Raw genomic sequence first — 15000 nt, 5'->3', positions numbered from 1 at the left:
TGCTTATTCCACTTAACTACAAACCGTTGTAGAAAGGACATTATTTACATTGACATTATTTGTCTATTACGAGGATGAGGTTCCCTTCTGAATCTGGTTCCTCTCAAGGTTTCTCCCTCATATCAGCTCAGGGAGTTTTTCCTCACCAGGTCAAGTCAAGTCAAGTCAAGAAGCTTTTAATTTTCGTTTCAACCAAATGAGACAACATTTCTCCAGGATCGTGGTGCTACCTAAAACAAAGACAGCGCTTAAGGACTTAAGTAAGTTAGTCCCAGATACCTAAAGTGCGGCTGTGCAACCTGGTGCAAACAGTGCAGGACAAGACAAACAAGACAGTGCAGGACAAAATACAAGACGATACACAAAAGACGATACACAAAAGACGATACACAAAAGCAGTACCGACCAGTGTAAATACTGCATGTTCAATGATTATTGCAGCACCATATTGTATCCAGACTGCTGAAATTCCTATTTATTACTAACTTGCTTCTTTTATTTATCGCTGTTAATTACTTTGCTTTTAATGACAGGCAGAGATGATATTGCAGTTGATTTAATAGGAAAACAAACACTGCAACTGCTAGTCTGTTATCCTGTATAATAGAAGCTGAAATACTTTCTGTCTCCTGCTGCTTTTGTTTATAAATTCAAGGCAAGACTGATTTCATTCTGCTCTACACGACATAATAGTGAACTTTATTAGGATAAAGACATGTGTAATTGGCTTTTTAATGAAGGACAAAGTTTTGATTTCCGTATACGTCTGATATCTCTTCACAGCGTCTGATATTTCTGATATCTCAGTGAGTGATCTTGTGATCGGACTCAGATTGCTTTAAGCCGTCGGCTTGAACCTTCACCTTACAGAGATCTAACCCCATGTTGCTGTGGTTTTCCCTCCTGCTTTGTCAGGGGTGTGAAGCCAGCACAGTGTATGCTGAGCTATATCTGTAATGTAGAAGTATGGACTCATGAACACCAGAAATAAGAGCGAGAGTTTATTCTTTCTGCAGTCTCACACTAATTGCCTTATGTCCCTTTCGCACATTCTGCCTAAGTTTCTCCCAATGAGCTTAACATGCATGTACTTGCTTTGTACGGTCTGTATATAATTAGCGTTAGGTTTTGTCATTTCAAACGTACATATAGTGAAATGAAACAACGATTAAGCCACTGACAATTTAAGCCACTAAATCCCTCTAACTATAGACAATTCAACTCAATTAGCCTATCACGAAAGAAAAGAAAAGAAAAATACACGTCCTTCCCTCGCTCCCTATCTAAACAAAAGCATGGTGTGTAATACGGGGATCATCCAAAAAAAGGTTGTGAGCGGGAACGTGATGTAGTTGAGGGGGAAAAAAGGAAACCCTAGACACCTAACCCACCACCAACAGACATAAGACACTTGGTATAAATCTAAGCACATCAGGATGTAACATTTTCTATATAATATTATAATATTATATATATATATATATATATATATATATATATATATATAATATTCATTCATTCATTCATTTTCTACCGCTTATCCGAACTACCTCGGGTCACGGGGTCTCTCAGGCGTCATTGGGCATCAAGGCAGGATACACCCTGGACGGAGTGCCAACCCATCGCAGGGCACACACACACACTCTCATTCACTCACGCAATCACACACTACGGACAATTTTCCAGAGATGCTAATCAACCTACCATGCATGTCTTTGGACCGGGGGAGGAAACCGGAGTACCCGGAGGAAACCCCCGAGGCACGGGGAGAACATGCAAACTCCACACACACAAGGTGGAGGCGGGAATCGAATCGAATCGAATCGGAGGTGTGAGGCAAACGTGCTAACCACTAAGCCACCGTGCCCCCCTATATATATACAGGGAGTGCAGAATTATTAGGCAAATGAGTATTTTGACCACATCATCCTCTTTATGCATGTTGTCTTACTCCAAGCTGTATAGGCTCGAAAGCCTACATCCAATTAAGCATATTAGGTGATGTGCATCTCTGTAATGAGAAGGGGTGTGGTCTAATGACATCTACACCCTATATCAGGTGTGCATAATTATTAGGCAACTTCCTTTCCTTTGGCAAAATGGGTCAAAAGAAGGACTTGACAGGCTCCGAAAAGTCAAAAATAGTGAGATATCTTGCAGAGGGATGCAGCACTCTTAAAATTGCCAAGCTTCTGAAGCGTGATCATCGAGCAATCAAGCGTTTCATTCAAAATAGTCAACAGGGTCGCAAGAAGCGTGTGGAAAAACCAAGGCGCAAAATAACTGCCCATGAACTGAGAAAAGTCAAGCGTGCAGCTGCCAAGATGCCACTTGCCACCAGTTTTGCCATATTTCAGAGCTGCAACATCACTGGAGTGCCCAAAAGCACAAGGTGTGCAATACTCAGAGACATGGCCAAGGTAAGAAAGGCTGAAAAACGACCACCACTGAACAAGACACACAAGCTGAAACGTCAAGACTGGGCCAAGAAATATCTGAAGACTGATTTTTCTAAGGTTTTATGGACTGATGAAATGAGAGTGAGTCTTGATGGGCCAGATGGATGGGCTCGTGGCTGGATCGGTAAAGGGCAGAGAGCTCCAGTCCGACTGAGACGCCAGCAAGGTGGAGGTGGAGTACTGGTTTGGGCTGGTATCATCAAAGATGAGCTTGTGGGGCCTTTTCGGGTTGAGGATGGGGTCAAGCTCAACTCCCAGTCCTACTGCCAGTTTCTGGAAGACACCTTCTTCAAGCAGTGGTACAGGAAGAAGTCTGCATCCTTCAAGAAAAACATGATTTTCATGCAGGACAATGCTCCATCACACGCGTCCAAGTACTCCACAGCGTGGCTGGCAAGAAAGGGTCTGAAAGAAGAAAAACTAATGACATGGCCTCCTTGTTCACCTGATCTGAACCCCATAGATAACCTGTGGTCCATCATCAAATGTGAGATTTACAAGGAGGGAAAACAGTACACCTCTCTGAAGAGTGTCTGGGAGGCTGTGGTTGCTGCTGCACGCAATGTTGACGGTGAACAGATCAAAACACTGACAGAATCCATGGATGGCAGGCTTTTGAGTGTCCTTGCAAAGAAAGGTGGCTATATTGGTCACTGATTTGTTTTTGTTTTGTTTTTGAATGTCAGAAATGTATATTAGTGAATGTTGAGATGTAATATTGGTTTCACTGGTGAAAATAAATAATTGAAATGGGTATATATTTGTTTTTTGTTAAGTTGCCTAATAATTATGCACAGTAATAGTCACCTGCACACACAGATATCCTCCTAAAATAGATAAAACTACAAACAAACTAAAAACTACTTCCAAAAATATTCAGCTTTGCTATTAATGAGTTTTTTGGGTTCAGTGAACACATGGTTGTTGTTCAATAATAAAATTAATCCTCAAAAATACAACTTCCCTAATAATTCTGCACTCCCTATATATATATATATATATATATACACACACATGTTTCAGCTAAATATATATTCAGTTCACTGCTTGCTTCTGCCAAAATCTTTCAGTCTGAGCCAGCATTACTTGACGCATGACTTAAAACATGACAAACCATGCATATGAATTTGGCTGAAACCCAGGATGGATGGCTGAAACCCATTTATTAGTTATTTTATTAAGCGTAGTGAAGCATGTGAGTGTGTTGGTGTGTGGAAGGCTGATGCAGGCAGTGTAGTGGCCTTGCAGAGGGAAGTTATATGTGTGTCTGTGTGTGTGTGTGTGTGTGTGTGTGAGTGATCACCTTTGGTCTCTAGCTGCATGTCATTTCTTAGCTCATCTCCGTCTCTGCCCACTGACCATTATACACAGAGAGAGAGAAAGTGAGGAGGACGGATGCACTTGTCTGCCTGTCTGGTTCTTTCGTTTATTTATTGTTTCCACTTTGTGAATTTTCCGGGGCGAAACACACAGAGGAACAACAGAGATTCCAGTAACCAGTGGAACAGATGTGTGATGTGTTGTGTGTCATGTATCTCCCGCTCTCTCTTTCTCTCTCTCCTCCCCCTCTCTGTTGTGTATATGAAGTATGACAACTGGCTCAGTGGACTTTCTCTACTGTCTGTGTTTGCTGTGGTCTCAGAGTACAACACACACACAGCTGAGTGAAGAAATGCAAGAATCGACATGTCCTCCTGAAGCTCACACAGCTTTCAGTCTTGAACTACATTAACCATGAGCCCCAGCACATCAAGATTTCTATCCTTATCCTTCTATCTCCTTTACTGTTTAATTTATTTATACTACAAACGAATGCTGGGAATATCAAAGATCGATAATCTAGATTTTCTAGATTAGTAATATTTTGTTTGATTTCACTGCAACTAACAGACAGAGCTAACTCTGACGTGCTCTGAATGCTTCGTTCAAATCTTCCAGATGTACAGAAGACACGTTCCAAGTGCGTGAATAATGCCGCTCGCATTGCTGCGACTCCTGCATGCACGCGCAAAATCATGCTTCGAGTGTAAATTTGCATTGCGCCAGATGACTTCTCAGCATGGATTATTTTCCTGTAACAACACCTCCCACTAGACCTGTAAGTCAGTGCAAAGAATATTCCTTTGGATTTTAGTCACTTACATCACAAATATGCATGTCACTGGCATAGTAAAATTTTTGCACCGCAGTAGACGTATAATGTAAAATATGGAGAGAAAAGCCATAATGTCTAAAAGATATAATGTCCAGTCTGGATGATAGAAATGTTATACTGTGCAGTGGGGCTCAAGCAGATAATTCTCTGGGTTGTTTATTGGAGGATCAGAGTTCGAGCCCCAGCACGGCCAAACCGCCACCGTTGGGCCCTTGAGAAGGCCCTTAACCCTCTCAGCTCCAGTGGTGTTATATCATGGCTGACCCTGTGCTCTGACCCCAACCTCCAAAGTTCTAATATGTTACAAAAGAATTTCACTGTGCTGTAATGTAGTAACCGTGAAACATTATTTTATCAAGCTAAATGATTTTCATATCTTCCACAATTCCTGCTCCATCATGTCTGTACTTACATCACATTCAATGAATCTGTTCCTGATTTGATTGTTTGATGAATGATTTCATCCTTGGCTCAATTCCTCAGCAACTCCGTCTGAATGACCAAAACGTCTCAGATTCTGATTTATTTTTGCTTTTGACAATGGCTTTTCCTCTTGTGCTCACTCACTTCAGTGTGCCGATGTTAACACTGAAGCTCGGCGTGATCAGATGACCTACTCTATGAGATTCTGCATTAAAAACAAATTGAACTGTATATTTGTGTGTTAAAATGGGTTAATTAGACTACAAATACAACAAGCTACTGTACATGAGTCAGTTGTGGGAGGAGCTTAATAGCGTGAAGTCATTAGGTGTATTCATGAACTGCTTGGTTTTCGAATCGAGTCGCTTCTAATTATGTTCAATCAGTTAATCTGCAAAGTTAATCGTTTCATTTGTTTAACATTTACTTTCTGAATCCGTCTCATATATTTCTGTTTTTTTTTTTTTTTATGGACTCGTTGACTCAAGGTTACTGGCTGCTACTCTGTCTGCTTCTATGGCACTGTCTCAGAAAAAGACAATAGGAAATCATGACTTGTGTGAAATGAATCTAAAGTACTGAGTCCCACTTCCAGTGCAGGTTATCTAGGCCAGTGTCAGTTGGATCTTTATCACTGATTCCCACTCATCCTCTTCTTACTTTGATGAGCTTGGGAATTTCTACTGGTGTCATCATATCATAAGGTGCAGCAAATACACTGAGACTGTACCTGCAACAGGAAAGAGCTTGTGCATCACTACTGTTCTGTTTCTTACTGTATGAATGCTTAATGGAGCTGACCTATTTTTATGTAATTAGTTCAATTAAAGTAAATTGCTTATTTTTAGTGCATTTAATCACTGATATATTATTAAGAATGTATGTATTATTTACAGATGTAGCCTCAGTGTATTTCTATAAATATGGTGGCTGTGGTAGCATAGTGGTTAAGGTGTTGGACTACTGACCAGGAGGGCATGAGTTTGAATCCCAGGTCCACCAAGCTGCCACTGCTGGGCCCCTGAGCAAGGCCCTTAACCCTCAATTGCTTAGTTGTATAAATTGAAATAAATTGTAAGTCACTCTGGATAAATGAGTCTGCTATATGCCGTAAATGTAAATGTATAGAGTAAGAATTAATAGCTACGTACATTCTTGAAAGTAACACAACTCTTACTGTACCCAAGCTCGATTTTTTTATAGCACACAGTATGTCAAGTAAAACAGTGAAACAGTGTATGACCACATGGTTTTTAGGGAAAACAAGGAAAAACGAAAAAAACGTCTAATACCCAGGCTTCAAAAGTGTGAACATTCTTTTATTACTTGGAATGTCGCAGAGTTCCGAATAAACCAAACACAAACTCCCTCAAACTCACGTTAAATACTAATTTGTGTTCACATACCATGAATTAAAGTGACTGATTAAACAAGTACAGATGTTCCTATAGGATATTCCTGACATCATCTAGGCAGCATCCAAGCGGGAAAGAAGCTTTGAGCTTACGGAGCCCCCAAAATAAGGGTCACACCATGGAACACTGTAAAGACAATAATCAAACAGAGGAGAAAATATAGCATAGTGACATTAATAACCACAGAATGTTCCTCCAGGCGGGCTAATAAGAGGTCTTTAGCAACACTGCAGCAATTTCTGGAAAGTACTGGTTTCTCCTTAAATGTGACAGAAATCTAACAAATTCTTCATATATCTGGGCTACGGTGTAGGATGGCCTTTAAAAAAATAAATCCAAGCCTAGATATTGTTACCAAAAAACATGCAGCTAATCTCTTAAAACAACATGAAATAATGTGCTATGGACATAACAAAAAAAAAACCACATCACATCACCAAATGTAAACAATCTCTAAGGTGAAGCATGGTGGTGGCAGCATCATGCTTTGGAGTTGCTTTTGTTCAGCTAAAACTGGGGCTTTATAATGAATAAGCTTCAAAAAAAAAAAACTTACAGCTTCTGCCAAAACTCTTAAGATGAAGAGGAACTTCACCTTTCAGCATGACCATGACCTGAATCACACCTATAAATCGACAAACATGATCATGGTTTTGGAACAGCCCAGCTGGAGTCCAGATCTAAATCCAATTTAATCTCTGTGAGCTGACCTGAAGAGCGCTGTGTTCAGGAGATAACCAGCCAACCTGACAGAGGTACAATTCTTTCGAGTCAAGGTGAGTCCAGCTGAGTGAGTCTTTCCCAAAAAGATTCAGTCTGAAGTTAAAATCTAAAGCTACTTGCTTTAATCTAAAACTTCTGCAATGGGATATTGTATGTTTTTTATTAATTGTTTTATATTTTTCCCAAAATGATTCTTTTTGATTCAGTTTCAAAGTAAATTTAGAAAAGATTTTAATTAGATTTTATATCCACTTTCTCTCGCATGTTGTTTATTTATTGTTATATTTTAACAATTTAACAGGTGAAGTCAATGATAAGATTGATGGGCATGTGGTAGCCTAGCGGTTAAGGTGTTGGGCTACTAATCGGAAGGTTGTGAGTTTGATCCCAGGTCCACTAAGATGCCACTGTTGGGCACCTGAGCAAGGCCCTTAACCCTCAATTGCTCAGATGTATAAATATGAAATAATGTAAGTCGCTCTAGATAAGGGTGTCTGCCAAATGCTGGAAATGTAAATGTAAATAAGAATTCTCTCTGTGTGTTCATACAGTTACTAGAAGCTACACACACACACACACACACACACACACACACACACACACACACACACACACACACACACACACTACAATTATAAGGTCACGTTTTCATGCATGAGCTTTCTTTTATTCCTTCCATTTTCATGCTTGGTATTCTGCACTGAAGGCTTGTAAACACGTTATCGTGTGCGTTTGGTACGATCTGGTAAAGAGTGAAGGGCTTATCTCATCACAGAAGGACTTCATGCTCTACAGGAGACCGGCCCTGAGGCACAAGTTCAAATTTAACCCTGGGTTTAAGAACTGACGCGGTCACACCCTGTACGATTATTCACTGAACCTGAACACCGAGCTCAAGATTCTTACACAGAAACTTTTTAATCAACCTTATGAGGAATGACAAGTACAGATAGGACATGTGCTTCTCATTGCTATTTATTCAAGGCTGCTCTGTGTTAAATGGAGTTTTTTTATTTGTTTGCGTTGGATAGATTATCTCTCACAATTAAAGTTCTATATCTGTTCTCTCATTCTTTATGTTGGCCTTCTTGAGAAAAAAATCTCTCTCTCTCTCTCTCTCTCTCTCTCTCTCTCTCTCTCTCTCTCTCTATATATATATATATATATATATATATATATATATATATATATATATATATATATATATCTTTCGTTCTCTCTCTTGTCCTCTGATTTAAAAAAAAAAGAATGTTTGTTCCCTATTAAAGCCACCACTCCCTTCTCTATGGAAACACCTAATAATTCTGTATCATTATAATCTTTCAGGCCTTTTATGGCTGGGTTGTTTTTCTTCTTAATGCTTCTGTCTGAAGAAACCCAAAGCAAATCTAATTGTCTCCACCATTATAATATGTGTTTTTTTTCCCCTTCCCTTTTTTCCCCCTCATGCTCCAGATAGACGTTTTTTTTCCAGTTTTATAATTTGATTTAATTCTATATTCCAAGACATAAATGGGTACTGAGCACTGATGGGAAGAAAGTGCTGCAGATGTTTCTATAGTCTTTTCGGGATTTAGATGTAAGGATGCACTCAAGCTCATTGTGGATTCAGGCTCAAATGGCCATGATAACACACCCAACTAATCATTATGGTGTGCTGTAGCGGATGGGTTTGTGCTTTTGTCAATATATCTGTGCAGTGTTTTCTGACCAGATGGCTGCTTTGACGGTCTTTCAACAATACGTCATGTCTAATTGTGTTACAAAATAGATGGACGGGCCGAATGAAATGCGAAATATTGCAAAATACCAGAGATGGGGGAACTCGGGTCATATGACTTGACTCGAGTCAGACTTAAGTCGCAAATTTGAGACTTGCTTGACATATATTAAAAAAAGACTCGAGTTGACTTTGACTTGACATTCATGACTTGGGACTTGAGTTAAATGACTCAGAGATGGGGGACTCGACTTGACTCGAGTCAGGTTTAAGTCGCAAATTTGAGACTTGCTTGACAAGTATTAAAAAAAGACTCGAGTTGACTTCGACTTGACATTCATGACTTGAGACTTACTTGTGACTTGCACATGTGTGACTTACTTCCACCTCTACATAATACAGTACAAAGTCAATATTAAAGTTAATAGACAGTAGTGAAGTTAGTGAAGACAGAAGGGAAGTTCAGCGTTAACATTTTAAAAATTGTTGCTTTCATTAGAAAAGATCATAAACAGACTTAATCACATTCCAAATATTATCTGCAGCTTCTTGAACTTGTCCAGTTGAATCCAGTTTAATATCAAAAACACCCTTAATACCAAACTCCTCACTCAAAAACTTAATAAAATGCAAAGACGTTGAGTATTTTGTTTAGTTTTGGAATGCAAGAGGTTTTGCCTTTAGTAACAAGGAGAGGGATTTGTTAAGGTTAACAGTTTCTACAGAAACAGTTACTAAAGAAACTCTACTTGGAACATTGCCTGGATTGTTTGTTGTAAGTTTCTGCCTGGAACTATTAAGATTTCCCTCCGTGACCCAACCATAGAACCTTTTCTGTTGTTGGATTGAACTTTTCCCCCAAGAGCGTAGTTCTGAGTCATCTGACCTACTGACAGCTTGCTTTTAAGACAATTTGTGTCTAATGTCTATGTCCTAGTTTATCCAGCAGGTTCATATATCTTTAATAAAGTGATATGGTAGAATGTTGTCATTTAATATTACAGTATATTAGAATTAATTACTGAGGAGAAACACTAATCTGCTGATTACCTCTTTCATTTTACTGTGTTTATTGCTCGGCTAAATCACCATGATGCATTAACTGGAGGTGTGAGATTGAGAGTGCGTGTACAGCTCAGCTTTTGTGTTAGCACACTGATTGTGTTCGTGTGTGTGTGTGTGTGTGTGTGTGTCACAGGCCCTCAGTAAATACCCACCGCTGTTCAACGACATCTCTTTCTGGCTGCCTGATGAAGGCTACACGGAAAACGACTTCTACGATTTGGTGCGGAGCGTCGGAGGAGACTTGGTGGAGAAGGTCACGCTGCAGGACCAGTTTACTCATCCAAAGTAAGAGATTTTGTTTTATTACTGTTTATTTGTGCATGGTGGGATTGTACCAATGCTAAATAGAATCAAAACTAAACACCACACACTCAAATCCAGACACAATTAAATTCAGTTTTATGGATAGGTTTATAATGAAGAGTCATAAAAATAAACGTGTTTCTACATGAATAAGTGTAGAGGGTTAGATTCAAGCATGTACATCCAACAGAAACTTTTTCTTTAGAAATAAATCTTCCATCTAGCTTAAAGGGATTTTCTTGTTTTGTTTGACCCTCAGGGACAACCCTTAAAAGTAGAATACCTTGATAAAGTAAGAACTTTTAACAATCTAAAGAACTTTCAAGGAGCCTTTTTCAAGGTACTTGACAAGAATATCAGATAGATAGATAGATAGATAGATAGATAGATAGATAGATAGATAGATAGATAGAAGATCCATAAAATTTTGAAATTTTGGGGATTGATGGATGGATGGATGGATGGATGGATAAACGGAGGCATGTAAAGATTGATTGTTGGATAGAAGGTAGTTAGGATGGACGGTTGATGAGGTGGCAAGATGAATGTAGGATGGAAGTATGGATGGATAGGTAAATTGAAGACAGGATGAATGTAGGATTGAAGTAAGGATGGATGGATGACTTTGAGACAGGATGAATAGAGGATTGAAGTAAGGATGCATGGATGACGTGGAAGCAGGGTGAATGGAGCATTGAAGTAAGGATGGATGGATAACATGAAGACGGGATGAACAGAGGATTGAAGTAAGGATGGATGGATGATGTGAAGGATAGAAAGAAAGTTTCTTTCTTGTTTCAAAGGGAACTTTTAAAAGCAGTTCAATCAGATGGTTTCGATCTTTTTTTTGACCAGGGCCTGAATCCTGACCCCTTATTGTAAGGGGAAGTAGGCTTGATTCATAGTGCGATACTATAAAAGCTGAATCTTTAATCTGATCTCAACAGTTCATTGCTTTTTTGCTGCACATATATTGTTTTTTTCTGCAAATGCATGCTAATATTTCACATTTGATTTGTCATTCTAATGTTTCACTCATTTGTTTTACACATTATAATTTACATCATGATGCCCACACTAGTAGGGACTCTGCACTCACCGGGTCTAATGAGAGGTCTGGCCTTGAGTGTCATACTGGAGCTCATCGATGTCAAGAAGTGTTACTTGAATCGTACATTTCATCCTGGCTGATATAGATCGGTATTTTCATTGATGCTCACAAGGGCACTGAACCTTGCCTCCTATACACAAGTGTTAACAATTAGTACAGTTGGTTTTGTCTGGTCTGTTGTTTTACACAGCCTGTCTACATCAAGTCTGCAGGATGTGAGCAGTCTTATAATACAAATATTTGTACTGTCAGATTATTGTGTATGATCGCTTAGAGGTCGTTAATTCAACATCCGACATTTTCATCCCTATGTCCTGGAGCACACTGCTTCAGTAGGAGATATATATATATATATACCTGAAATATTACCCAATGTGTTAGACTGCAAAATAGTGAATAGTGGATTATGCTTCCTTTCAGAAATGTTCCATGGTGAACCGCAAAGTTTGTAAAGCTAAAGACATGAAAGGAAATTCTAAGAGATCTTTTTTATTTACCAAGGCAACCCTTACACACACCACTTTAACCATTTACCACCACATCTCCTTATCTTCTTACTCCTTACTTCATAAGAATGTACATTGTGTATCAGTTCCGGCTCTTTTATGCTCTCAGTGTTGATTGTCATACATCACACATCACACACTACACCATTTTGTTATGTGTTTCATTTAATGCTCTGTATTTTATTTATTTTATCGTATTTTGTCTCCCTCACTTTTTCCATTACATCATTACATGTTGTTGATTGTATACAGTGCTGTATTTGACCACTGTAATATAGTTGTGTTATATTAGGCAGTGGTCCAAGGAAGGACAACTGGTGAAAAAGCACAGGGCCACCAAGGCTCATAGATGCACTGGGGGAGTGAAGGCTAGCCATCTGGTCTGATCCCACAGAAGAGCTACTGTAGTACAAATTGCTGAAAAAGTTGCTAGCTATGATAGAAATGTGTCAGAACACACAGTGCATCACAGTTTGCTGCGTTTGGAGCTGCGTAGCTGCAAACCAGTCAGATTGCCCATGCTGACCCCTGTCCATCACCAAAAATGCCCACAGTGCCTACAATAGGTACTAGACAATTTAAGAAGGTGATGTGGTCGTGTGAATCATGTTTTTTTTTTTAACATCATAACATCATGTGGATGTCCAGATTTGTGTGAATTGCTTGGGGGAAGACATAGCAGGCAGGATGCACTATGGGAAGTAGTGCAAGTTGCAGAGGCATTGTGATGCTCTTGGAGAGATGTTCCCATATGTCATGCTGGGAATTCTTAGGCCCTGGCATTCATATGGACCATGATTGGATACATAACACCTGCCTATACATTGTTGCAGACCATGTAAACCACTAACAGTATTCTCTAATGGCAGTAGATTCTTTCACCAGGATAATGCATCCTGCCACATTGCAAAAATTCAGCAATGGTTTCGTGACAAAAGTTCAAGGTGTTGATTTGGTCTCCACATTCCCCAGATCTCGGTCTGATTGAGCATCTGCGAGTTGTGCTGGACAAACAAGTCTGATCCGCAGAGGTCCCACCTCACAAAGTACAGGACTTAAAGGATCTACTGCTGACGGCTTAGTGCCAGAGACCGCAGCACACCTTCAGAGGTATTGTGGAGTCCATGTCTCGATGGCTCAGAGCTGTTTTAGTGGCACAAGGGGGACCTATACAATATTAGGCAGGTAATGTAATAGCTGATATTTGCATATGACTAGAATGACAATACAAACTCAAACTTTAATTTATTTCATATTTATTTGTACTTTTAACAACGGACATTGTCTCAAAACAGCTTTACAGAACATAAGAAACTCTATAATACAAAAAGATTAATGTTGTACAAAGATTAATATAATACAAAAATTCAAGATTAATATTAGACCTATATTTATCTCCAATGAGCAAGTCTGAGGTGACTGTTGCAAGGAAAAACTCCCTTAGATGGAAGAGGAAGAAACCTTGAGAGGAACCAGACTCAAAAGTGAACCTCATTCTCATTTGGGTAACACTGTAGTTTGTGATTATAAATATACAGTCTGGCAATTGTGTACTGATTGGAGTTGTTGTCCTCAAAGACCAAATGGAGTTGGCATCTCCTCTTATGTCTCAACTGTAGATGCCTCAGGATCCTCACAGGGTTGGCCTCATCTCAATGAAGGTCTGAAATCCTCATGACATGGAACAGAACTGGAGAACTTCAACTGCATTGGATAAAACGTTCCTCTCTTGTTTCCTTTGAAAGTTTTACTAAGAATCTTGCAGTGTAGAGTTTCCGGTTTGTGAATAGGAACTATTCGTTTGTAGAGTTCTACATAGATACAATCAAAGAAATAAATGTGAAGAGCACTTTTTTGATGAGAAAGTGGATGAGTTGTGCAGTGAGCAGTTGGCCAAGAATGGCTGTATTGTCTGTTATTCTTTTGTCCTTAAGGCTATTTGCTGATTTAGACATGATAGGTTCGGAGACACTGAACCCAACTTTATTTCCTGCCACTCGCCACTTTCAGGGGTCAAGAGTCAATCCATTGATGGTTCTGTTTTCTTAATGAGTTTCTTCAGCATGATAGAGTCTCTGTTGTTACCATCTCAGCACTCTGTCTCCATCCTTTCCACTCAGAGTGCAACCATCTTTCACGTGGTAACCATAAACCTTTCAGACTGATGGCGAATAGGCCAGAGTTGATTGAATTGATTATGATTAAATCAGAAGAAAATGATAAAGTTTGCTCTGGCCACATCTGAAGTTGTGTCTTAACTTCACACCCAAATACACACTCCATTTCACTCTTGTGAATAGAGGCCTCCTCTTCACACCAAAGGCTGGTGAACAATTTTCAGCACATGCATGGTTACATTCACAAATAAAGCACTGGTTAATTGTTCCTGCTGTAAGCATCACTGTGGAATCGAACACTTGTAGTCCTGATTATTTGCGACAGTATATTTAACGATCAATGATCACCCCTGACTTCCTGTTTGACTGGCAATTTGTGTCCTGGCGTGCGCTTTGAGCTAATGATGGTCACATTAGGGCGTGTTGATGGTGTGGAGTATAAGACAATTGTGTAGTTTAGTTCAGTGTTAATGACAGAGGTGGGCTTAAGTGTGCTCAATGGCTCCATTTTGTACTGTCTAATGTTTCAGATATCACCCTTGCTTTATTAGGCACCAAACATATTAGCTCTCCTGTTCTTGCTCCTATTCTTTCTTGCTTTGACCCTGTTTTGCCCCTTTGATATCTGTTCTAATGGGGAGGAGTTCACTCATGGGTGTGTGTAAAAGAGAGAGAGAGAGAGAGAGAGAGAGGCAAAGAGAAAGATCCAGGACCTGCAGTGCGTAAAAAAAAAGACTGCAAGCATTTATCTCTGTCTTCGCTCTTAATCTTTTTTAAATAGCAGCTTTCCCTCCCTCGGCTTTAATGACCTCCATAAATACGAAGACAAACAGAGGTGATGAGAGTCCGTGCTGGGGAGCAGAGCAACACAGTCGTTATTATACGTTTGTCTGTACATGTGCGTTTCCATAATTTCATTTTCCTAATGTGTTTTGTTGTGTATCTGGCAATATGAAAGCATTCCTGTTTTTTATTTAATTCTTTTCCTGTCAGTGTGTTTGAT

General features: G+C 39.5%; 1 protein-coding gene across 2 annotated transcripts in view; it reads left to right on the top strand.

The window, feature by feature from the left end:
- The window catches only part of fars2 (phenylalanyl-tRNA synthetase 2, mitochondrial), a 156875-nt gene that overhangs the window by 81731 nt on the left and 60144 nt on the right, over window positions 1-15000 (top strand). For both annotated transcript variants that reach the window (XM_060869620.1, XM_060869619.1), the window contains exon 6: window positions 10094-10245. In XM_060869620.1, coding sequence (XP_060725603.1) covers window positions 10094-10245 — 152 coding nt within the window. The remainder of the gene's footprint in view (window positions 1-10093; window positions 10246-15000) is intronic.

Source organism: Tachysurus vachellii, chromosome 5, assembly GCF_030014155.1.
Source record: "Tachysurus vachellii isolate PV-2020 chromosome 5, HZAU_Pvac_v1, whole genome shotgun sequence".
NCBI classification, from domain to species: Eukaryota; Metazoa; Chordata; class Actinopteri; order Siluriformes; family Bagridae; genus Tachysurus; species Tachysurus vachellii.
Note: the sequence above shows the minus strand (reverse complement) of the source record. Positions and strands in the feature narration are given on the sequence as shown.